Source organism: Lepisma saccharinum, chromosome 5 (assembly GCF_977018435.1).
Source record: "Lepisma saccharinum chromosome 5, izLepSacc3.1, whole genome shotgun sequence".
In the NCBI taxonomy this organism is placed as follows: Eukaryota; Metazoa; Arthropoda; class Insecta; order Zygentoma; family Lepismatidae; genus Lepisma; species Lepisma saccharinum.
In genome coordinates, this window is record NC_139233.1 from 7,007,160 (window position 1) to 7,033,727 (window position 26,568).

The following is a 26,568-nucleotide window of genomic DNA, read 5'->3' on the forward strand; positions in this document are numbered from 1 at the left end:
CAGATTATTGTGCATTGTGAGACTCAAAATTGTTGGAATCACTTAGGGATGTGACGAAGCTGAAGATTTACCGATGCCGATGTACTCACCGATAATTTTTGGAACCGATACAGATGCCGATATTTAACCGATTCCGATACATAAGATTATTAAACAGAAATGGGAGGTTATTTTCAGCATGACAAAAATAAATTTGCTATGTACATTTCTATTGCATATCATATGTATATACATATATATTCTCAAGAGATGGGAATGTACCGTGCGTCCATTTCGATCTGCAGCCGAGAGATCGGGAGAAACGTGGCGGGCGGCGCTGACGGAGGTGCCGACATTTGCGGCCTGTAATGCCCGCATATTTTTATGGACATATGCAGACATTTATATAAATATTGCAAAACTAGCACTAACCTGTGTTATAAGAGTTGTTCAAAGTGATGTCCACCTACACACGTCTCGACACGAGTCTGTTTTCACGTAAGTGTCATACATAAAAATTATTTGTTCTAACGTGAACCTTGCGGCTGGCATTCCAATCGTCTGACTGACACAACACACATACACACTGCAATAACACAAACAAGTAACGGCAAGTAACCAAGAATAACACTCTTACGCACAGTACGAAATTAACACGCTCTTGGTTTACATCTGCCTGCCACTATATTCACAGCTCTGTAGTCGCGAAGGAACAAAAAACTTGAGCTAGGAGATTTCGGATTGCAAGGAAGCTCACGAACACCATTAGCTTTTAACGGTTCGTCTGCAGCGTAATCTTGATACAGTGTTGCACATTCGAAACCTCCAAACGATCCCCATCGACACAAAACTCTTTCAAGGATATAAACTTAAGCAGGACGTTACTGGTCAAAACTATGATTAAAATGTTTTACAGAGTATTATCTGTGGCTCTTAATATAATTTCTAAAGCGTATTTATTTGTGTATATAAGGGTGGAACTTGGAAGAATTACAGAAGAACTTTTGCGTGTTATAACACAGGTTAGTGCTCGTTTTGCAAGATGTCCACAAAAATAAGCGGGCATTACAGGCCTCAAATGTCGGCATCTCCGTCAGCGCCGCCCGCCACGTTTCTCCCGATCTCTCGGCTGCAGATCGAAATGGACGCACGGTACATTTGCATCTACAAAATGTTATGTGAACCTTTAAGAAGAACATGGATTCTCAAGAGATTAAACATTAGTACACAAGCAGTTCTTTGAAATGCAAAATGAATTCCTGTTCTGCCAGATTCAACTTCAGAAACACGAGATTTGGAAGCAACACTGAACACTCAATCACTGAATACTGATGCAGCAGTTATGCCCAAGTATTTTCTCAGGACTTGCTTCAGGTTTTAATATTCATTTTTGAATTTCCAATACAACAGCAGATCCTGGATCAGCAATGTTCCGTTTTTTTTCCGATTTATAGTTAGGTTGATCCTCTGAATGAGTTTGCAATAATTTTATTACAAAAACTCTACAATGATGACGAATCATAACCAAATTTTCAATAAATCTTACAAAAATAGAATATAAAACTTATTAGAAGGTAAAAACTCTAGTATAATCTGTACCGCTTTTAAATATCGGATTTTTGCCGATTCCGATACCGATGCCGATATCTCAATTTCTGCCGATTTTCATACATCTGTAATCGGCTTCGGCACATCCCTAGAATCACTTAAACTACAAACATTGTGCTTAAGAAGGAGTAACAAAATATGTGTTACTTGCACATAATATGCGCTCTTCAAAGATTGATGATTGCTATTATTTACAAGGTTCCCAAACATATCACTAGACACAATTCCCTCATTCAGTAATTAATAAAAATGGTAGTGATCTGATAAAAACTCTTATAGATAATTTAAAAAATGATCTGTTGTGCATTAATTGTAGAAAGTGGACGTGGTGGTGGAACACAGATGTGTTCAGCATGAAATAACAAAAAAACAATAATTACAATTAGTGGTAGAATATCTTGCTTAAAACTATAACAATGTAAAATATGTTAGTCACACTTTATTAATCTAAATTTGTACTTTTTTACTCGAGTTTGAGCTGTATTGGGTTTTATATTATACTCAGCACTTATTATTATTATTATTATTATTATTATTATTATTATTACAGAGGAATTTTGGAGGACGGCCCCTTGACAGACTCCCCACCGCAGTTCACAATGCGGCTCCGGGACAGAAGGGTTCAGTTTACGTACCCCGTGAGACTCACGTGCCAAGTGATTGGATACCCGACACCGGAAGTGACATGGAAGAAGGACGGGGAAGATCTCGAGCAAGATGGTAAGATTTTACTAACAGTATAAAATAGATTTTTATATACAGGGCATTTCAGGAGCTCCTAACCAAATTTGACTCACCGTTAAGTGGTTACGGTTAGCATGAATTTCTTAGGCTTTTTCAATACTTTATTAGTATATCATGGCTCTAAGAATAACAGTAATTACGTTTAGAAAATTAACATTTCTTAAAACTTACAAGTCGAATAAGCAGTGGCTTGAAAGACAGACGAAACCAAGTGATCAGTTTTACGGTTTTCTTCTTTAGGATTCGATTTGTTTGTGTTATATTTGGCTAAAACTGAAAATAGGATATGAATAGTGAATTTTATTTTCCATGTAAATTCACAAATGTATTGGTACATTTGAGATATTGGGATCACCAGGGTAGACAGGATTTTTCTTCGGAGGAGGGCTGCGCTCGATGGGAAATAGGATACACATAAAACATTTCTTACCATTTTAAACCTAGCTTTGAAAGCTGTTCAAAGTCAAAAATGGTGATCGTTCTTTTTTTTTAAGGGGAGCTTGCATTTATCACATTGTTTTTTTTTCCCCCAGAGGATGGGCTGTAGCCCCAACAGATCCCCCCTTGTGTACGCCAGTGATTGCGAATGACTATTCAAAAGTACTCCGTTGTGTTATTATTGTACGTACGTATATGCTCTCGTGTTAATGAATTTTGTCGGATAGTGAGCAACGCCATCTCTTGGAACAGTTCAGAACTGCTTCAACGGGGAGAGGCGAAAGTTTCTCCTGATGTCCGTTAGAGTCCGCTAGTTGTGGCGACTCGTAGACATAGAGTATCTGAATAAAACTTGAGTGCGGAACTCGATATCAGTGAAATATCTACGTAAGATTAATTAAGTTCTGTATAATTCTGACCAAAAAAAAATTGAGTCGTTATTTTAACGGTGGTAACAAACGCAACGTTTTGGGACATTCATGTGGATTAGACAGGGACATGCAGTGATCTCGACACTTGAGTAGCAAATTAGCAATTGATGTTTGAGTGGCTCGTTTGTCTGTAACTGTAGATACAAATCTGTGTATATAATAAAATTTATCACCCCCGAATTAGTGCTTTAGGACATTGTGGATGACTCTCTTCTAAGAGCAATCCCAGACATTCGCTACTAGACTCGGCGGCAAGCGGCCCGGCGTCAGCGTTTTTCTTTCCCGGTGAACGGGTCCACTAATAATACAATTAGGATCAAATTGGTTAATTTTAAAAAATTTATAGTTATTATTGTGCAATAACGACCACTATCATAATTATAATTATTACTATTTCTAATCAAGAATTATGAACGGCCTCACCCTCTCCCCAACAAAAATTTCTGGGGACTGTGTGCTGTGGGTTCAACTTCATCTCCTGTGTGGAGACACTGAGCGTACGTGCGTCGCTAGAAATTTTAGTAGGGAAGCTGATAAAATTTGAATAGCAGAAATAAATAATAATAATAATAAATTATGTTATAATTATTATTAAACTAATAAAAACAAAGTTATTACAAGTTTATTATTATCTCTACTCTATTCACCAGATGAGTGAATATCCAGCACTTCTTTTCTTTACCCAGAGTACTGAAAGATGTGGTTATTGCTTTTTTTAAAAAACTTTTACACGCCTCGTTCAAGAAAAAGGTTTAAAAGTGTGGCCTAAATTTTAGTGATAGTGTTCATGTTGTGACGTCTCAAACAAAACGCTAAATATTGCAAACTGTGAAATAATTTTTTCTTTGGCTTAGCTAAGTGGTAAGATTTGAAAATTTAGCTGTTTCCTGAATTTAAACTCATTTCTTTCGAATTAACGGCTTTACTACGTTATCTGTTCGAATACCAACCAACTGAACCTTATTTCTACTACAGTAAACACTCGTTAACACGAATCCCAAGGGACCGAAAAATCAAGAGTTCGTGTTAAAAAAAAATCGTGCTAACCGGGGACTCAAATTTTATTGTTGCAATACAGTTCTTTCTACACATTAACCATTTACAATACGTATTATGTATATCATCATAGAAAACACTACTACAGTAATTAACGTTTTAAAAAAGTACTCACAGATCATTTTCTGGTGAAAAACAGTTCTGTATGTGTTGTGATGACACAGATTTCCAGGATGGGGTGATAGCTTTTATCGCTTCAAGCACACTCCTACTTGGGGTTTCAGTCTTATACGTTTTAAACAATAGAAAAACACATCTGAACACACAACTGAATTTGTTGGTTAATACGTATAAGCTCATTGTTGACGCTATGATTGTGATTGTCGAGCAATTGCACCCAAGTTTTAATCTTGATGTTACTCGTACTGGCTCTGTTTTAAAGAATAGAAAAACACATTTGAACACATTGTTGATCTGAATTTGTTGGTTACAATGTATAAGTTGATTGTTGACAAGATGATAGAGACTGTTGAGCGATTTCTTACATACCTAGCAGGTGAAAAACAGAAAAAAATTATGAAAAACTTTGTATGAGATCTAATGACGCAACGGACTCAAAAAACAGTTCGTAATTCGTGGTAACCCAAATTCGCGTTAACCTATAAATCTTTCTATAAGATATAATACATCCTTGCCGGGAGCAACATTTTGTTCATGTTAACCGAGTGTTCGTCTTAAGCGAGTTTGTGTTAACGAGGGTTTACGTATTAATAATAAAAATGTAACTTGAAATGAACGATACACATTTCTCCCGACACCCATGCCTGAACGCCACCTTTTGGTCTAGTGCTCTTTCACCAGATTTTTGTATTTGCAACATGAATTGTTTTTTCCACTTGCAGATCGCCACACGTTCTGGAGCGACGAGAACTTCCACACCCTGGAGATCAGCAACACCCTGTGCGAGGATTCCGGCTCCTACGCCATCACCGCGAAGAACGCCCATGGCTCAGTCTCGTGCAAGAGCCACCTGGTGGTAGACAAGGGAATCCGCGCATACGTGGCTCCCGAGTTCCTCTACGGGATGGACGACTGCGCCGTCAAGGAGAACGGGGAGATTAGGCTCATAGCGAGGGTGGAAGCATATCCCACCGTCGGAGTTATGTGGTTAGTGCTCATCTATCATCCGGGCATTATCTATGAGTTGGTTACGTGCAGTTTCTGTTGAAGTAAATACTTCCAATGTGCTGGAAAATGCTGACGTCTGGTCTAGGCAACTCGCCGTATTTGTGAAAGAGCGCTCTTGAATGCACATGTGGATTTCAGAGCTAGCAGCACGGTAAAGGAGAATTTCACAGGGTCTCACTTATCACACAGTTCTCACACATCATTTTTCGTCATCCCCCTCCATGTAGAACTGCCTTGATGGGGCGGGGGGGCTTAGTAGAGAGGCCATTATCACCATCTTTTCATTTCATACATCCTTCATATCCATAACTCACGTTTTCACCATTCCATCACGTCATTCATCTCCATATCTTTGACCTCCCTATAACTAAGGGTCTTGCTAGAGGAGACAACCTCGATAAAAAAAAAACCTATCCCAAGGTGTGAGTTGCACGTGCCGATGGGACAGTGTTGGCTGCAGGGGTAGGTGCAGTCGCGAACGTGGCATCGGGGATTTCGGTTTGGTCCTCGAGTAGCCTTCACTTTTGGGGGTAGGCCTTCCTCGGCATAGAGGGCATGTCGAGGCGACAATTTATGGACCCTCCTTATAAAATCAATATATTTATGGTTCTAAAAAACAATTCAAACGGGGGGAAACCCCCAAAACGAGCGCGGCCATCGAGCCCGCTTAATTTATTGGAAAAGACAAGTAACGTCACGACAGTGCCACGTTATCTTGTAATTAAGCATAGTTGAATCGACAGATAGTAACGATGATTCTACGAAGACAAAGAAAAATGGAGGTAAAACATTAAAGGACCTGTCACTGTTCCTTATTAAAAAAAAAGCAAGTAGACTATACCGCTGGAAGTGATGTCCCCGACATCAAAAAACTACGATACGGAAGCCTCCTCATCCAGACAAGTACAGATCGCCAGACTAGCAACCTTCTTAAGCTTAAGACCTTGGGCGACTTTCTTGATCAGGTTGAACCTCGCCGTCAACTGAATAGTTTTAAAGGTGTCATTCGCCACTGGGATCTGTTGAACGCCACAGAGGAGGAAATCCTTGGGGAGCTATCAGATCAACATGTCCCGGCAGTGCAGCGAATAAAGACGCGAAAGTCCGGAGAACTTGTACCAACTTCTTCAATTGTTCTCACTTTTCAAACGACCACTCTCCCAGATAGGGTACGGGCTGGATTTTTAAGACTGAATGTCCGGCTGTACATCCCTAACCCGATGCGGTGTTTCAAATACCAGCACTTTGGGCACACTCAGTCTTCCTGCAAGGCCACTACTGCCATATGTGGCAAGTGCAGTGAGCCCGATGATGGGACAGAACCATGCTCATCTGGTTCCACATGCGTGAACTGCAAAGGCGAGCACCCAGTCTGGCATTGTGACTGCCCCACTTTCCAAGAGGAAAAGAAGATCCGAGAGTTGGTAGTCACTGAAAAAATCTCTGCTGGTGAAGCAAAAACGTCGTCTCCGTGAAAGCATACGCACTACATTACCTATGCCTTTCGCTGCCGCTGTTGCTGCTGCTCTTACCCGTCACAGTGTAGGTGTACAAACCAGCGGCATCCACCACTCTGAGACGTAAAGCGCAGCTAAAAATCTGCCAACACTGACCCTTCCCCATCCCTTCGCCCTCTTTGTCCTTACCCGAGAACATGATACAGGACGAAGCAGCGGATGAAGAATTTATCAAGGTGATATTGATTAGGAATAGAGTACGCCTTACCGTAAAAGGTAAGTATCATACCTACAGCTATGGCTTATTGTCTCCAATGGAACCTTATCGGTTTCCGCACGAATCTCGAAGAACTTCAGATGTTGATCTCTGAATTTGTCCCTGTCCTCTTTTGTCTCCACGAGACACACTTTCGCCCAAACGAACCAGCAATACTAAATGGGTGTACACTGTACCGCACGGACAAGCTTCCTGAGAGTCGTCGTGCGCACGGTGGTGTAGCAATAGGTGTTCGAGATTCCATCCACTCGACGCCAATCTTTCTCACCACCCCCCTCCAAGCTGTTGCTGTGCGGGTTCATCTACCACAGCAAATATCTGTGTGTTGTGTATATATCAGAAGCGAGGAGCGATTCTCTTTCGAGGACCTCCTCTCTGTATTCGAACAACTCCAGTCCCCTATGGATCTTTTGGGCGATTTCAATTCTTATAATCGTTTATGGGGCTCCGTGCATACAGAGCCCTGGGGTCAAATTGAAGATCAATTCTGTGAGGCATCAGGTTTAGCGTTGCTGAATCATGGAACTTCCACATATTTCAGTCCGTCCTCAGGCACGTAATCTGCTTTGGACTTGTCCTTCTGTAGTCCCAACCTTGCTCCTACCACCTCTTGGAGCGTCCACACTGATCTCTGTGGGAGCGATCATTTCCCTCTTCTACTCAACTTCGAACATCTCCAGCGCTCTCCTGAACAACTCCCTCACTGGCATCTCAGTCGAACTGACTGGGGTCCCTTTGATCGTGCAGTGGATCTTAATACTGATCTTGCGTCGACTTTGCCAGCAATCGACGGCCTTGGTATCTTCGTGTCACGCGTCCTCGATTCTGCTCGCGCCTCCATTCTACATCCCAGTGGACCTGCGAGGCGACGCCCAGTCCACTGATGGACTGCGGAGATCAGTGCAGCCATCAAGTACCGCAATCGTGCCCTAGATCAGTTGAACAGGAACCACACTGCCGCAAACCTCGAGCAGTTCCGCATCAAGCGTGCCCGTCGACTCATTTGAACCAGGGTGGTGCATCGACTCCTCTGAGTGCTCTGGAGCACGACGGAACTTTGTATACAGATACATACTGGAGACATAGCAAACATCCTGGCCACACAGTTTTCTGAAGCTTCCAGTTCGGAAAATTAGCAGCCATGTTTCCGTCTTGAAAAGGACCGTCAGTAACGACGTCCTCTAGTTTTTCGAAGTCATAACCCCGAGCCATACAACTCTCCATTCACCGAATGGGAGTTCGATCAGGCACTTCGGAATTCGAAGATCACAGCTCCTGGAGTGGACAGGATCCACTACGAGATGCTACGTCATCTGCCCAGTAGAGCCAAAAATGCTCTTCTCACGGTGTTAAACAGGCTATGGTTGGAGGACCTATTTCCCGTATTCTGGAAGGAGGCTATTATTGTTCCCATCTTGAAACCAGGCAAAGAACGCACCACAGCCTCGAGTTACACGCCTATTGTCTTAACTAGCTGTGTGCGCAAGTTGATGGAACGCATGATCAACAAACGTCTCACCTGGTTTTTGGAGGAATACTCTTTGATAAGCAATTTTCAATATGGTATTCGCTCCAACCGTTCCACGCTGGACCATCTGGTTCAGCTGGAAACATATATTCAGGATGCATTTCTCAACAAGGAACATTTATTAGCAGTTTGTTTTCTTCGACCTCCAAAAGGCCTATGACACAACGTGGCTTCGGCATCATCAAGCAGCTTCATTTTTGGGACGTCCGTGGCCAAATGGCGTACTTTAATTAGAACTTTTATCAGATTTTCTTTCCGCGTGTTGGGAACTCCTTTTCGGATCTTCATGAACGAGAACGGTGTCCCGCAGGGCAGCGTACTTAGTGTGACTCTGTTTGCCATAGCAGTGAACAGTGTTATGGCAAACATTGTTGACCCTGTACATGGTCTCATCTATGTAGACGACCTCACGATCTTTTGTCGCTCACGGAATCTCGCGTGAGCTTCTCGTCAACTCCAACTGACGATAAACCGTTTGGTTGAGTGGTCCTCCCAAACAGGTTTCACCTTCTCATCCGAGAAATCCGTGTGTGTCCACTTTTGTCGTCAGCGTACATGTCATTTTGATCCTGACCTGTACATGTCGAAATCTTCCCTGCGCTTCGTGAATGAGGCCCGATTTTTGGTCTCATTTTTGACAAGAAATTAACATGGCCAGTTAAAATTATCTTGTCTGAGTGCTCTCAGCCTTCTATGCTTTTTATCTCATACTTCGTAGGGTGCTGATACTGCTCTGCCTGTACCGTTCACTCATCAGGTCGAAGCTCGATTATGGATGTGTTGTGTATTCGTCCGCCCGCCCATCTATGCTGCGCATCCTAGCCACCGTCCACCAAGCTGGTATTCGTGTGTGTTCTGGTGCTTTCCGTACCAGTCCAGTCGCCAGTTTGTATGTGAAGGCATCCGAGCCGTCGCTGTCTCTGCGAAGACAGCAACTGATAGTGAACTGTTTCCTCCATCATCGCTCGATGCCCTCACATCCTTCATATTACACCGTCTCAGACGATAGTAGGCTGGTAATGTACGAACTCCACCCTAGTGTCACTAGACCATTTGGTGTTCGTGCAGACGAGATCCTGTCAGCACTTGGTGTTGAAAGTGATCTTTCTGGAGTCTCTCCACTCATTCCGCCTCTCCTGATTTCGGAATTTCCTGCAGCCTCGATCGATTTCTCTCTGACCACCCTTCCAAAGGCAGAAACACCAATGGTTGTATACCAGCAGCGGTTTTTAGAGCTTCGCGCGAAGCACCCAAATTTTGATATAATTTATACGGATGGGTCCAAGACAGTCGAATCAGTTGGTAGCGCCTTCGTCCTAGACTCTCAAAGTTCCAGTTACTCGCTACATCCTGCCTGTTCCATCTATACGGCAGAGTTGTACGCCATTCTAAAGGTACTGGACTTTGCAGACGTCAATGGTCAGAGGAAAGTCCTTGTGTGCGTTGATTCGACCAGCGTGTTGCAGACTCTGGATTCGCCGTATTCCCGACATCCGGTAGTGCAACACATTTTGAGACTGCTTGTGTCTTTATCTGCCAGTACCGATGTACGCTTCTGTTGGGTCCCTAGCCACGCGGGCATTCAAGGGAACTAAGCAGCTGATGGTGCCGCCAAGTCTGCTGATGCAGATGGCTACGTTCTCGTCCACCTTTTGCCAGCTAAAGACCTGCAGAATTTGCTTCGTTGTTCCCTCCTTGACACTTGGCAGGCCGAGTGGGATACGGGAACGGGGAATAAGCTTCACGCTATTAAGTCCACCATAGGTGCTTGGCGTTCCTCGTCCCGTCCCTCTCGCCGAGAAGAAGTTCTTCTAACCAGAATGCATATTAAACACAGCCGTCTAACCCATGGTCACTTGCTGCAAGGGCAGGACCCTCCGTTGTGTCGTGTTTGCAAAATTGTTTTAAGTATTCGGCATATTCTCGTTGAATGTGCCGATCTTGCTTACCTCCGGCAGACTTTTAACCTTTCCGGCTGTTTGTCTTTTCTCTTGGGTTTATCAAACGTTTTTAGTTTCTTGCAAAGAGCTGGACTCTTCCACCGTCTGTAAGGAGGCTTTTAGTTTTTTCTGACTTTTAATGTGTTGTGTTTGTCTTGTGGAGATCTTTTTACAACCTTGCACTTTTAATTATAGCAAGGGGCTTTTTACAACCCTTGTTTTAACCACTTAAGTGAGAATTTTAGGTAGGGGGATATTTCTCCGAATATATTGGAAGGGTTCAGAATGGCCTTAAGTGCCGACGTACCCAAAAAGTTTAAATCAATCAATCAATCATTTTTCGTCAAGTCCCGCCTTTCGTCTTGTAAGCGCTGGTTGATTTCGTTGTTGGGTTAGGCATTTTGGGTTTAGAGCTTTTAGCATAACTACACTTTTTCAGGGCTTGACCATAAATGTATTACGTTGAGAGATCTAAACCTGCCATGCCTAACTTATCAACGGAAGCCTTTAGGCTGACGTCAGAAGCTGATGCAGATGGGGTTTGACGGGAAAGGTGTTTGAGAATTGTGCGATAAGTTAGACCCGATTTCACAGACCCAGGCGACACGATGCACGGTATTGAAAAAACGGCTCAGTCCAGCTACAAACTACAGGTGCAACTTGTCATGTGTCTTCGGTTCGAAATGTTGCATTTATTGCTTAGCGTGTTACTGACACGTGTCGCTTTAGGATTTCACCAATCGAACATAGGCTTGTGGGACCCGTCATGCAGCTAAGGTGTGAAACGTTGCTGTTGATTAGCTCGTTCCCAATGCTATCACTATTCCTACCAAAGATCAAGGGAACAGAGTGAGAGCTGTGAAAAGTTGTTCCAGTTTGTAGCGTCAGAAATAATGCGCTTATGTTTGTCGTCTTAATAGTTTATTCTGTAATACTTTATGGAAATTTCTTAATACAGAGCACAGCTATGGCAATGCTTAAAGTCCTTTTGTCTCTAAAAGTAGCCGCATGTCTGACACTGAATATTTTAAAGTTTTGTACACTACATTTAGATTCTGGTTACAAATCATAGCGAGTTCTAAAATTTGCATCTCGTTTTCTTACAGACGACTTTCCAAGAATCAAAGCAAGCCACAAAATAAATAATTATGGCATATAGGGATTTGATTTGCTAAATATGATCTGTTTATAATAGTGTTCTTGTTTATTCACAGGCACAGGGATGGAGTTAAACTTCGACCAAGTAGACGTACCATAATGACACTCGACAATGAAGGAACGGTGCAACTCATTGTGGTGGGGGCCTCACCGAAAGATAGCGGCATCTACTGCTGCACAGCCACCAACGAGGTCGGAAGAAGCGACATCAGCTCCAAAGTTACCGTCACTCCCGCCTCGTCCACTACGGCGCCGAGGCTGATTGGTCCAGACAAACCGTAAGTGTGATTTTAATGTTTTTACTAAATAGACGAAGCCACAGACATGTAGTACCAGACGAGAAATTGTGCGCTCATATTTGAAGCGGGGAATCTTCCCAGTGATGTGCGTCTACGCGTAAACAACGATAGTCTACATTCTACACGTAGACTATTTTATACACGTAGATTACGTAATCTATGTAAACAACATGGCGTAAGGTGATAACTTAGCAAAGGGCACCGTGGAATTAAAAGAAAATTATACTGCGTATCAGTTGCTGATGTGTAAGGCTAACTTTTCATATTCTTTCTTCCAAATTTGAACAATTTCTCACCTAGGAAGAAACCTAATATATGAAATATTCTAGTGTTTTATGAGAAAAAGACCACGCTTGGCTCACGACTGCCATCTGTTGTTGTGTTTTGCATACTATTTATCTTCATCTATAGTTGATAATAGAAGAGACGAGAAATTTTGTTGTAAATAGGGTTCTTTTGATTTCGTTAGGAAGCAATATAGTTGAAAATGTCACTTTCCTTTCATGAAAGCCTTGAAAATTAATTTTAATGCACTTTAGATTGTCTACGTACTCTATGTAAACTACGAACCAATGTAATCTACGCGTAGATTACGTGTAGACAACGCATGTAGACGTAAACTTATAGTCTGCGGCACATCACTGAATCTTCCCTTCGCGCAATCTGTCGTTGCAAGTTTCAACCTCGGCGGTAGATGGCAGTAACGTACGGAATGTTGAAGACACGCAGAAATGCCACGATAGCACGATAATGTTGAATAAAGTTTCAATTGGCATGTGTAGATCACTCGCATCATGACTGTTTATTTTATTGTTTGCAAGATAGATATTCCAAGATTGCATCATCGAAAGTAGCAGGTTATAAGAAATCAGTCAACAGTATTCAGAAAACATTTGAGAAGGATGTGAAGAATAAATATTTTAAAACAGAATTTGAAAATTAACCTGTAGAACATCGCAAATGGAATATCAAGTTACTATGTAGGTAAATGAAAGGTAAATTTCAAGATAGGGCCGTAAGTTCTAATCATAACAGACCAGTGCCACTGTATCTTGGCATCAAGTCAACCACCAGTGAACCATACTCTCTGTTACTAGATGTTTGCGTATTTGTGGTCCGTCGGATATTTTTAGTAGTTGAGAATTTAATCCACAATTATAGAGCGTCTTTTTATTTAAGGAATGCTTTACATGGGAAATTCAACGTAAGCTTACGCACATGTGGAAATTAATTGTGCTTAAAAATGGTTAAAAATCGCAATGTTTTCTGTTACACAGTAATGTTGCCATAATATTTTCATTTGGAGGGCAAGGGGCAGGATCTCCATAAAATTATATTGAAAGAAATAATTAAATAAATGTTATTAAATATTGTGAAGTTCGTCAATTCTTAATTCAATTTCGAAATAGCAACAACGCATTGTGCTTCTTGGAGAGGGAGATTAGAATACTGGTTTCCAGCCCTTAAACAACTTTACATGCAAAATATATATCATACTATAATAAATAAACAGAAAAAACCAAGAAGAAAGTCAATCATTAACATCTATATTATTGTTGAAAAATAGAAAGACATTCTTCTCCTTGTAAAACGTCATCTACAGAGCATTCGCTGACATTCGCTACGAGACTCGGCGGCAAGCGGCCCGGCATCAGCGCTTGTCTTTCCCGGTGAACGGGTCCGCGACAGTCGCTTATATTAAACCTCGTAAAAAAAGTTTACAGTAACAGGGTCAGTTCTGAATAAAAGTGGAAATAAAAATGGGGAAATAAAGTATACAAAGACAATCCGTGCGTTAAAAGAAAGTATTGTACGAAAAATCGGGAGAATTACAGTAGACGAACTTGTAAGTGTAAATGCCAATTTCCTTCGGAGATGCCAGGAATGTGTTGCAGCAGAGGGACATAATTTTCAACACCTTCTGTAGTCAAGGTTAGTACACAATAGCAAAAATGTAATTTTAATAGCCGACTCTAGCGACTGTCGCTGACCCGTTCACCTGGAAAGACAAGCGCTGATGCCGGGCAGCTTGCCGCAGTGTGTCGTAGCAAATGTCAGGGAATCCTCTGTATTTGGTAAAGTCAATGATCTGCTTTATAGAATGGTGTCTAGGAAAAATGTAAATTCACTCGGAGTTGGGTCGAATAAATTGTACTCGCATAATTCATTATTTTGTGATGTCAGTATAATGTGATTAGAGTCTTTAAATAAATGAAGAGTAGTGAAGGAGTTGCCAAAAAATGTTCTCCTTCAAATCAAAATTCATCTGCAACATACACAGTGGTGCCAACTTACACCTGTGGAGCGCAAGCTCCTCCGATAATTTGCCTATCACTTTTATAATTTGTTATTGTGGTGAACTGCTTTTTGAAATCGCTGATTCACCCCAGTGTAACAAAGGAAAGATTTATGTAATTTTACACAAAGATTTTCTGCTAATTATGCTACGCACACCTTCATGACGATTTAATTACTAATTCCTATTACAAAATCATTTCAAAATTATTGTGATAGATTTCGAATTTAATGTTTTCAGTGTTCAGTATTATTAGAGCATCCGTGCACATATCCATAGTATGAAGTCAATGTAGTGATTCATTTAAGGGAGGGTAAGGGGTCATGAAGATGTCTTACTTCTTGCGTAAAATATGAAGCACATCCTTAAGTTGAACTATTATACCACTGTTATAAACAGGAACTGAAATAAAGTACTAAAATATTATTTAATTCCAGGCTTACTGTTACAATTGTGAGTAGTGTTTTTGGTTAAAATCCTGTGTAACGAACTGCATTTCAATTTAAATCTGTACACGATTTGAGATAGTTATCGAATAAGTAACTTCGATACAAGTGTGTGCAATCTCTGTTGCCCAGCCATATTGATAGGTGATCTGCGTCTGCTTAAAAGAAATATCGCGAGAGCTTTCGGTATTGTACAAGAGTCCAGGAAGATTTATACGTGTAGTAACTCATTTGAATATATTTACGCTGACCAAACAGGCGTGTAGGAAAAGTCTTACATGCCCATACGTCAGCTTCGCTCGATTTGTGGTTTGTTGTTGCCTTCTAAACTCCTTTTGGCAAGCGTCCAATGAGAATGGCCTGCTCAGTGAAAAATAGATCAAGGATTGTTTGCAGTTGAAAACAAAATTGGAATCGCCGCAATTCGGGACGCTGTTCGCGTATTGTACGATTAACGCGTTGTTTTGCTTGTAGGTGGATCTGGGGGAGATTATGAGCATAACAGTTTGTGTGGGTGCACCAAACCAGATCAGCTTTGCCAGGTCAGGTCGAGGAAAGTTTGAGGATGTAATTATTATCTGCTGATAACTGTTATAGCTCCCGTTGAAAGTTTCTTAACTGAAGATTAGTTAACCCATGCATTAGCAATTGTGAAATTGCAGAGGCAGTGTTGACAAGTAATTACTGTTTTGAGCACACGATCTGATTTTTATCTTGTTTATTTTACGTCGCTTTCCTACCTCTTGGCTCAATTACAACTATGAGAATGAAATAGTGACATACATGACAGGACAAACGTAATGACACATCCATACTTTATCTAAGGTTCAAACTTAGGACCCCTAGCTTCGAGATGCATTACACTAATCAAATCATATCTGCCACACAAAAATGCATATTTGGGATAAGTATGATCTGGTTACTATTTCAAAATACATCATTTTATCACAAACATACTTTCGCGTATTCACAATTCTGGTCAAACCTCCGTATCAGATCGTTTACGCTGTCCATTGGCCATTCGGTACCCGTTATTGACTCACCTGTTACCCATCCACCTTGGTGCAATTCATCAGAGAACAGCAGGTCATGATGACAAATTCATTCCTGTTCTTGAACATCAATTTTCAGCTTAGAACTGTCTTTAAAATTTCGAAATTAGATAATTAGATACGTACCTGATTTTTAATTGCACTGCAAGCAGTTTGTTCTTTTTCGCGCGACAGTTTTTACCTTATTGTTTTTTGTGGCTCAAGTGATAATTGTTCGCCATATTTCATGTTGTAGGTCAGGAACGTTGCTCTGGACTGTATTGGCAATTTTTTAAGGATAATAAATCTGCCAACATTGACAACTGGTGACTGTAAATTAAATGCTTAGGACTGTTCCCTAGCTTCTCAATCTCGCGTGGTTAATAACAAGCATTAATTCATGGACATAATTTTGCATGGCGAACGAACAGTCATTCTTTGATGATTTGCAGTGAGTCAGGGAGGTGTTGTTCCAATTATGTCGCAAGCTAGAGACCGCCAATTAAAGTATCCCACGGTATATTACTCTTAATTTGCCTTCAGACACAACGTAATTGTTTACCTTTCAGACATGCTAATTGATTGGCTAAGAGTAGGCATTGTGTAATATGCGCCTAAGTACCTAGTGACATCTGGTGTGCGCATTGAAAAAGTGCGACATTTTCTCACATTGATTCTCATGGTAAATCCTTCTATCGAGTTTCTTCCTTAGAAACTGTAATTTTACTATGTTCAGAATTTATGACTAGTTCAAGGTTAAAAAATTATTTTGTTTCCACAAAAATGACGATTATTCCTCGAAAAGAGATTAATTTAGATAATATAGCCTAATGTTTACCTAATACGTGTGACAAGCTTTTGACTATATATGCTTGTACGGAAAACTTGAGTTTCTTGGTCGTACAAAAGACTCTCATTTCGAACTTTACTCCAGATGGCAGGGCGGTAGAGAAAACTAATCACGCTAACTACTTGAGACTTTAATTGAAATTAGTAATAATAGTTCCTCGTAGCCGGCCCCTGTGGCGGAGTGGTTAGCACATCGCGCTACGACGCCAGGAGTACTGGGTTTGAATCCTGGCGTGGGCATGAGTGTTTGCGAGTGTCCATTCATCAATTTCATCATATCATCCCCGTCTTTGCAAATTAGCCAAAAGTGGCACAAAAAGCTAAGTAAAATAAAGCAAATCAAATCAAATAGTTCCTAGATCAATTAAAAAGTTTATTTTAGCTCAGAACATTGTTAAAGAGGAATGCTAGTTGCTTTAATGAATTATTAATTAGATTAAATGTGATTCGCTGGAGGAATTCTCATAAGAACAACATGCGGTCACATATTGCATAAATATTACGACAGATGTATCAGGACAATGGATGACAATAGTGATGGACAGTTTTCCTGGTAATATTTATGCATCCGCTTCCGCTGTACCTTCATGTGCACAGATTTATTTTACTTCGCTTTTGTGCCACATTGGACTAATCGCGAAGATGAGTGATGATGTCACTCACAAAGAACACCCATTCTCAGGGCGGGATTCTAACCCGGAAATAAGAGTAGGTAAGTTCTTCTTCGCTATTTCTTCATGTTTCTTAAGGAATAACAGTATGTATGTGCTCATGGACGTCCTGGGGGATTTTTTCCATGCAGGGACATGGAAGGGATTTTTCAGGGGGGGAAGGGTAAACCATCAGCTTGATGTTATCATGTTCCTACCACGCGCTTCTAATAATTAACAAATTATTGTGACTGAAATAAAATTGTGTGACACATTTTTAGTTGAGGTTCATTTTCCAAGGATGGGGGTGGAAGGTGTCACCATGACCCCTTCCGGAATGCTAGTGCATATTAGTTGTTTTCTTTTCAACATAGAATACTCTTATATACATAAAAGAAAGTGAACCAACTTAGTTATAGACAATTCCCCCACTATAGCTATACACTGGTCAAAATAATTAGGGGATCAGGCAAAAATAAGTTGGGGATCAGACCAGATATGTTGTCAGCGCCTGTATGAGCTACAATCAGCTGCTAAAGCCCCGTAAAGGAAAGTTCCAATGCTTTAAACATGACGTAACCTTTGCACTGGTGATATCAAAGGGTAGAGGGGAGGAGTGTGTGCGTGCTGGAGTTGTATGCTAGTCGTCTCTGGTTAGCGATACAGTTCAGTTGGGGAAGGCAAAGGTTCAGGTGAGAAAGGCAATGCCGCACCAACGTGATTTACCGGAAGCTATTGCTTGGAGAGCCATAGGAAGGATTGAAGCTGGGCAGTCACAACGCCAAGTAGCACACGCCATTGGAGTGTCGCAAAGTGTGATTTCCAGACTATGGAATCGTTTTGAAACAACAGGAAGTGTTCGCAGAAGACAAGGCTAAGGTCGTCCACGAGCAACAACATCGAGGGAGGACCGTTTTCTCTTAATCAGAGCCCGTCGGAACAGGGGGCAGAATGCAACGTGCCAGGCAAACAGCAACGGGACGCAGAGTGTCATCATCGCAAACTGTCCGGAATCGTCTTCATGAAGGTGGTCTCTATGCACGTAGGCCCATGGTGTGTGTGTTTCAGTAACGTTGCAACATCTAGAGCCCGTAGAAACTGGGCGGAGGAACATCGTGGTTGGGGACATGCCGAATGGAGGTCCATTCTGTTCTCTGATGAGTCGCGATTCAGTGTGAAACCTGAAGTCGACGTGTTCTCATCTGGAGGGAACGCGCAACACGAAACAACCCAGCTTTGTGCACGAACGCTTCCGATATGGTGGCGGTGGACTGACGGTGTGGGTGGACATTCGGACATGGTGGACATTCGGACCTGCACATCATCCGCGATGGCACCTTGACAGCTCGAAGGTATAGAGACGAGATCCTCCGACCTTACGCCGTGCCTTATGCTGGTGCCATTGGTGATTCTTTCCGTTTCATGGATGATAATGCTCGTCCACACCGAGCTGGGTTAGTGGACGACATGCTGGACCAGGAGGGTATCGAGCGTCTGCCCTGGCCAGCTTGCTCTCCAGACTTAAATCCAATCGAGCACATCTGGGATGCACTAGGCCGACAAGTTGCAGTACGATCAGCACCTCCCACAACTCGTGCAGAGCTAGAAATTGCACTTCTGGCAGAGTGGCGACGTATCCCCCAACAGTTCATTGATTCCATACCACGCAGGTGTGCATAAGTGTTGGCCGTTAGGGGAGACAATACACTGTACTAGAGGAGATTTGCTGTATTGTTTGTGTCTGTTCTTGTGCTTTTTTTGTCCTCTCTTACTGATGCTCTCATTGTCATATCGCGTCACATGTCATTAATGTCATTAACATCAGGTATCATGACAGCATATCTTGCTGTAACTAAGCTCAGAATGAAATAAAGGATCTGGTATTATTATGCTTACATAAGTTTTGATATCTGGTCTGATCCCCTACTTATTTTTGCCTGATCCCATAATTATTTTGAGCAGTATATTTAGTAGGGTCCTAGCAAAGTGCTAGAAACGAGAGGGAAAAAATAACGAGCAAGGGCCCACCCACTCAATCCACTTCTCATGATGTACGAGGTCAGGTTTTCCGCGCTCGCGTGCCGTGAGCGATGGCCTTGTTCCCCGACGCGAGCATTGTATTATTGGTTGGCCACAAGCGGCTGATGCATAACGGCCACACACCCAGTACCCGGCGTCGCCCGAATCAATTGTCCGCTCTGGGTGTTGCTCGCGTTGCTACGCTTGTTCTTTCGGGTGAGGGAGTCTATTAATAGCCAATCTACGTCTTTGGCAGCGGGATGCTCTAGTTGAAAACGTCTTTGCAGTGGTTAGCAGCTGTGTCACAGGGTGGTTTGCTCAACTTTAATTATTTAATTAACATTCTGTTTTTAAACTGTTATGCTTCAGTATAATTGAGTAGTTGCACGTTGAAAATATAATAAATATACACTAAAATATAATAGATGTATAAATGTATTATAGAAATAATATTAAAATATAATACTCTTCAAATGTTATGACGTCAATTTTAGTATTTAGTATTTAGCATTGGTGTAATTGCATAAAGTGTTTAGGGACCAACCGGTAGATCTTCGGTTGCTAAGAGATTGAGTTTGTACATGAATAAGTGCAGGCATTCTGATACATATGCCTAAAGTTCAAATCACCAACCCTGAGACCTTCCGTAAACAAAACCACGTGCATGAAGAAAGCATTGCAAACTCATAGAAGTAAAATAATCCACACGAAAATCCAGCGTTGTTACAGGATTCATTACGTAAGGTAAAACAACGGCCAATTTGTAGTATGGGATACGCTGCCACAAATGACGTCTCACTTTAAACCCAATGCTCTTTCTTTTGTACTTATTGCTTCACCTTTATGGTTAACTCTTTGTACCAGTAATCATTTCCCATAAATTTGGCTTCTTTCTTGCATGCGAATTGAATATATATTTCTAAGATTTGATATAGATAGGAGTGTATTTGAAATTTGTTTGTAGATTTTATGTAAATTGTATCTTATGTAAATAAAATATGTAATGGGCATAAACAGCCATATGCAATGCTGTAAGTCCAATAAATATATTGATGATGATGATCAAAACAAGACAAAGAAAGTTCGTAAATTTATTGCGGTTGGAAACTTTGACAAGCATCCTAATAACGATTTTTGTTCCGCCAAATATAGTGCACTTCGTAAAATAACTTGGTGACCTGGCAAGGCAAGATAAGTGTGAATATTTTGTAGGAATATGCATTGTAACTTTCAATGAACTTAGAGATTTGTATACATAATGATATTTTATAACATTGGTTATTTTCTAAAAATAATCATGTGAACAGCAAGGAGGTAGTGCCACTTTCAACATGGCGAGTTCTGTGCGTGTAACAGCAGGTGATTGCGGTAGTCGGCGGTCATGAATCAGTTGACGCGGAGTGATACATCGAATCGGTGAGACGGTTTGTTTACAGAAGGTCTCAGGGTTGGTGATTTACACTTTAGTTGTATTATTTGGCTTTCTTGAATTTTGACAACGGTAATAGAAGAAGCAGCGGTGCCAACATTTGGAAAACAAGTTACAAGTTCACAAAAAAGAATCATAAATCCTCTCTTCCATGAATTACGATACTGATGCACACCAACATTGCATGCTTACTTTAAAAACAATCTATTTACTTAATTCAACAAGCAATGAACCGATAATAAATACGATAATAATAATAATAATAATAATAATAATAATAACACGACAAATTATTGGATGGACTCGGGCCCCACCGGCTCATATAAGTTGGCGCCATTGAAAAGAAACTTTGCTTAATGTTAATATTATTTTCTTCAGTGTTTCTTTTAAAATGGGAAGTATTTAGAACGAATATTAGTGGATTTACCTTGAAGGAACTTAATTGCTATCAAGGTATTCAGAAGTTTGAGTTGGTGTTTTAAGTCCACTTTATGCACAGTAAGGCTAATCGGGACTGGACCTACAGTTTAGAGTTGGATCCGAACCACTTGTGCCTCCACCGGGTATCGAACCCGGGACCCCTCGATTACAAGGTAATGACGCTACCACTGCGCTATGGGGGAGGCCCGGTATTCAGAAGTGTCCTTTAGTGTAAATATGTGAGGGCATGCACTAGTGGCGGGCGTATCTTATAGGCAGGGTTTGACGGAAAGTGAATACTTCTGAAATACTTCCTCTGAAAGAAATAACCTATCTAAATCCGGTGCAAGAGAGAATTAATTAATATTCCTGTCCTCAGTTTTGCTGTTGTAAAGGGGTTACTTATCCCCGTATTGCGTCACGGGTAAAAAAGCTTATGTACTAATCTGCCCATAATATAAAAATCAAGCAAGCAAACTAAGTCTACTGATGTCCACATATGCCTACGTCACGAAAATTCTCGCCACAACACAACTTAGCACAAAACGCCAAAAAAATTTCCACCAGACATAAAAAAGAAAGGAAAGAAACATAAATCTGTAGTGACACTGACCCAGTTGACTCTTGAGAACCACGCGCAAGGCCTTCTGGGTTCCTTGCACCGTGATGCATGCCGGTAGGGGGCTTCCAAATCAGCATTTACGAACACTGATCACGATTTGGACAAACTAACTCGACCTGCTTCGCGCCAAATTATGGCGGGCGTTAAAGCCACGAAGCCATTTGTTTGATGAAGAGGCTGAGCAAAATGGCTGCAGAAATTCAGAAAAGGGAATCTATAAATAGTTTCAGCGGTCGTTATATCGAATGGCAGCAAATCGGGCGTCTTGTTTATTTATTCAGCGATACATATTATGGCTTAGAAGCTGCATAATCAAGGGATGGTCTTTGTATAATCCACTGCAAACAAGGTGCATGGATGCTACACAAATGAACAGGTTGTAGCTCCTTTACAAATGAGAATAGAGCAGTATTTATAGAAATGTACACCTATTACATTTAATGACCGGTAGCATGTTCGGAGTGCATTTACATATTGTATTCTCTACGTTGATTATACCGCCAATCTCCGTAAATGCATATCGATTGATGCACCAGAATGCATCGATCGATGCACTAAAGTGTGTTTTATGGCTTCTTCAAAGATTCACATTTGATGCATTTGGGTGCATTTCTGTATGTCGTGAAAGAAACACCAAAGTGCATCATTTGATTCAAGTGAGGATTTATGCACTTCAATGCATCAGTTGATGCGTTTTGATGCACCTTCCTGCATCTTCGGAAAATATGCATTCTGGTGCATCAAAATGCATCAAGGTGCATGAAAACGCATCAACTGATGCATTGAAGTGCATCTCGACTGAAATAAATCCTCACTTGAATCAAATTATGCACTTTGAGGTTTCTTTCACGACATACAAAAATTCAGCCAAATGCATCAAATGTGAATCTGATTCTTTGAAGAAGCCATAAAACACACTTTAGTGCATCAATCGATGCATTCTGGTGCATCAATCAATATGATATATTTTGTTCTCTGAGTGTATAATCCACTGCAAACAAGGTGCATGGATGCTACACAAATGAACCCGTTGTAGCTCTTTTACAAATGAGAATAGAGCAGTATTTATAGAAATGTAGACCTATTACATTTAATGACCGGTAGCATGTTCGGGGTGCGTTCAGATGTTGTATTATCTAAGATGATTACACCGCCGAATCTCCGTGGCAGAGTGGTTGGCCCAGTGCGATAAGACGGCTGAGGTTCCGGGCTCGAATTCCGGCCTGGGCATGTGTGTTATTTGTGAGCGTTTCTTCATCAGCATTATCATAAGTTTCAAGTTATCTTAGAACCCTCACCTGATATCATTCAGGAGTTATATCTTAAAAGTCTTGAATGCTTAGGGATAGATTTAAAAAACTCATGATATTTAAACTCCGTACCAGCTAACTGTAGACCAGGCGAACGAGAACAAGTCTCTGCGCAAGTAGTGACGCGAGACGGCTCCACCAATCAACAGTGAGAGAAACGGGATTGCGTAATGAGCGACGGGAGTTACCCGATTTCCTTCTCAGCGTTGCAAACTCTTGAAAAGGATAAAACCGAACGCACATGGCAAACGGACCGTATTTTTATCTCCAGGTCCGTACGATTGGTTTAAGAATTTCTTAGGGAATGATTAGGGATAAAAGTGCAAGAGCAAATTTTGACAAGCCGTGCATTTAGCGTACGGACTAAGACTGGACCGTACGGTTGGCAACCCTGCGCTTTCACCACTCGATTTTCCTCCTTCTCCTCTGCCAATATGCGCGGCCCTGCTCTACAGTTAGCTGGGGCAGGGTATAAGTTTGTTGATGATTAGGAATCACCGACATTAGGGACTTCAGGACGCGGCGCTGGGAAGTGATCATGTCATCACTCATCCTCATCTTTGCAATTAGTCAAAAGTGGCAGAAAAGCGAAGTAAAATAAACCAAATCTATCAATCAATCAATCTGAGTTGATTATAGATTCATATACTCTTCTACAGCTACTGTGAGGTGTTCATTCCTTCCTAGAACATAGCCAAGGAAGGCATTCCCGACAGCGTAATGGCTAGCAATCTCGTCTTGTAAGCAAGGTGTCTGGGGTTCGATAACAGGTGAAGGCGCGTTTTACAGTTGTTCGGATCCCACTTCAAAGTATAGATCCTGTTCCGATTAGCTCATCCAAATGAACCCCCCTCCTCTTTCCCAGTTTGGGTACCATCCCTAAGAAGGAAGACGCGACGAATTATTAAAATAAGATACAAATAAACATGAATATCCTATTTTGTAACAACAATAACCGCGTGGGGAACGTATGAGACTTGCCTTAAGCCCAGTCTAAGCACAGGTAGGATAATTGGGACTTGATTGCCTGGAGATCAGGTTAAACCAAAACACCTCAAAGATGTTCACGGGCTGAAGCAGTGGTGCGTGATCTTCACAACCTCACCTTAAATCTGGTTTGACCACTTGATACTATCCTGTGAACAATAATAATCAATACAATATCGCGCAAAGAGAAAACGATTCGGAACAATCCACGTCGAAATAGTATTCTGATACAACGAGGCTAGTTAACAGATGACACGAAAAATCGCGAGATGTGTGCACAAGTTAAGGGCAGCGAACGATCATTAGTTGACAAATGACCTCACGTTAGAGGCACATAATGTAAAATACAGAAAAAAGAAGCGTAATTCTTCACTAATGTAAACGCTCATACTGTAATGTAAATCAAATAGCACTGAAACATTTATCAATGGAATTTATGCGCTCATTTGCAGAGTTGTTGCACGCCATTGTTCCATGATTGACTTGTTCAAACCATCCGCTTGGCGTCGCTAGCATTTTCCAGTTTAAGCTTTAAGATCTTCCAGGATTTGTAAGCAGAAAGCGAAGCAAAACAACTCTACTCTTGTATGTACTTTGTTCTGACACTCTCAACGACATTTAAATTTTTACCCACATGTGATTATTTTCTTTTAGATAACGTTTGTGCACTTCATGAACTCAAGAAATTTGCAATTTAATGCTAACCACTAGCAAAGATCATCGACAAAGAATATGGGAATAGAAACAAAATAAAAAACACAACTTTAGAATTACATTAAGTGTAATTAACTCATTATGTTTAAATATAAAGTTAAGGTGAACAAATTAATGTTGTTTTTGAAAGTAAATTTTGTACTCTCTAATCCGTTCAAATAACACGTCAAAAAGGCCTGGCGCGAATAGTGAAACCAATGGGTTGCACTTTTAATTTTTAAAGCAGTTCTAGAGAGTACAGTACTACAATACCGTCGAAGGGGAGATAATGGGCAGGAGCTAATCCGCCGTCCTTATTGGTCACGAAGCAGCCAATTAAAACTTACTACTTAAACTAACTTTCCGTAAGTGTTTTTTTCGTGCATCATGTATCTGTGCAATAAATGTGACCATTTCTTATAACTAATCTCCCCACCTTACATTTCTTCACGCCAACAGCAGATTCTCTTTTTAATAACAACTATACTGCCTTTACGTTAACAGCGACAGAAAACCAAGACGACGATAGAAGTAAAAAGTTAAACAAGTTTGTGGCTTTCGTTAAAGGTACGATACCAGAATTCATCTGAAGAAAACTTAAGCTCAATTTAAATTGCATGTCCAATCCCGATAATTTTGGATGATTCGACGTCAAATTAAGCAGGAGTTTACCATTGACCTTTCGGATTTTGGCTATTTACGGTGAAGCAAGGATCCGAATTTTAGGTATTTTAAAAAATAGAGGAAATACCGTATTTTGAAATGTGTATGTCTCTGGAACAAATGAAGCTAGTGAGGCGAACCCGGGTTTATTTTGAAGATAAATAGCTAGTAATACATATTATCTGGTAGAGTAAGTATTTCGAATATTTTCGCCAGTGTTCGAAGTGTTAAACATTCAAAGGTGAATAGCAAAGAACACTTCGTAATAGATTTTCTTTCGGATATTTGAGCTTCCATATGTCTTCTACACCATATTAAAGCAGCCACCATTTTTTTCTTTTGTTTTGTATAGCCTCTTTATGAAAATTGTGAAGATATGTATATTGTCAATTTTCCTTAATGGTAAAGTCTCGGTTTAAAATTTACATTTTGGTCATTTCCGTAATTTGATTATTTGGATTGCTATTAACATATATTATATAAATATTAATAAATATTGCATTGTTATTTTATGTATGTATGGCAAAAAACGCTATATATTTGCTTTATCACATGCAAAAACGAACATGTGAACTTGTATGTAACCTTACTGAAAACCATTCATTCATTCATACTTTATTGGTTTTAGCTGTTATACCAGCTCTACACCAAGTGTCCTAAAAATATGTCATGCATGACACTGTTACACAAATTACAAATTTTGAATATGTACACTTTTCTTATACATAATTTATCTACATCATTATCATACAAATTTAAAATTGATAATAAATACAATTGTTATATCTGGTGACTATCTCAAGTTACACATTTTGAATATTTACAATTTTCATATGTCTATATTAATATCATGAAAAAATCTACAAATGATAAATACAATTGAAGGGCCAGGGGGAAAAACGATGAATGTCGATTTTTCGCCCATTTTGAGATCGCAACGCCATCTGATAGTTCAGAAGCTGTACTATAAGCATGAGAACGGCCTTGGTTGGGAAACGATGAGAAGTGCCTGAAAAACGCATTATTATATTGGCATTTATTAACGTTCTTATGGAAAGAAATACTTTGTTTTTCATTTCCTGGCAAATCGTCTCGAATGAACATTCATCG

At 40.7% G+C, this 26,568-nt stretch overlaps 1 protein-coding gene across 6 annotated transcripts in view; it reads left to right on the top strand.

Moving 5' to 3' along the window:
• Window positions 1–26,568, top strand: part of LOC145987634 (uncharacterized) — a 529,186-nt gene that overhangs the window by 209,386 nt on the left and 293,232 nt on the right. For all 6 annotated transcript variants that reach the window (XM_083122088.1, XM_083122085.1, XM_083122086.1 and 3 more), the window contains 3 exons: window positions 2,138–2,307; window positions 5,099–5,363; window positions 11,801–12,022. In XM_083122088.1, coding sequence (XP_082978214.1) covers window positions 2,138–2,307; window positions 5,099–5,363; window positions 11,801–12,022 — 657 coding nt within the window. The remainder of the gene's footprint in view (window positions 1–2,137; window positions 2,308–5,098; window positions 5,364–11,800; window positions 12,023–26,568) is intronic.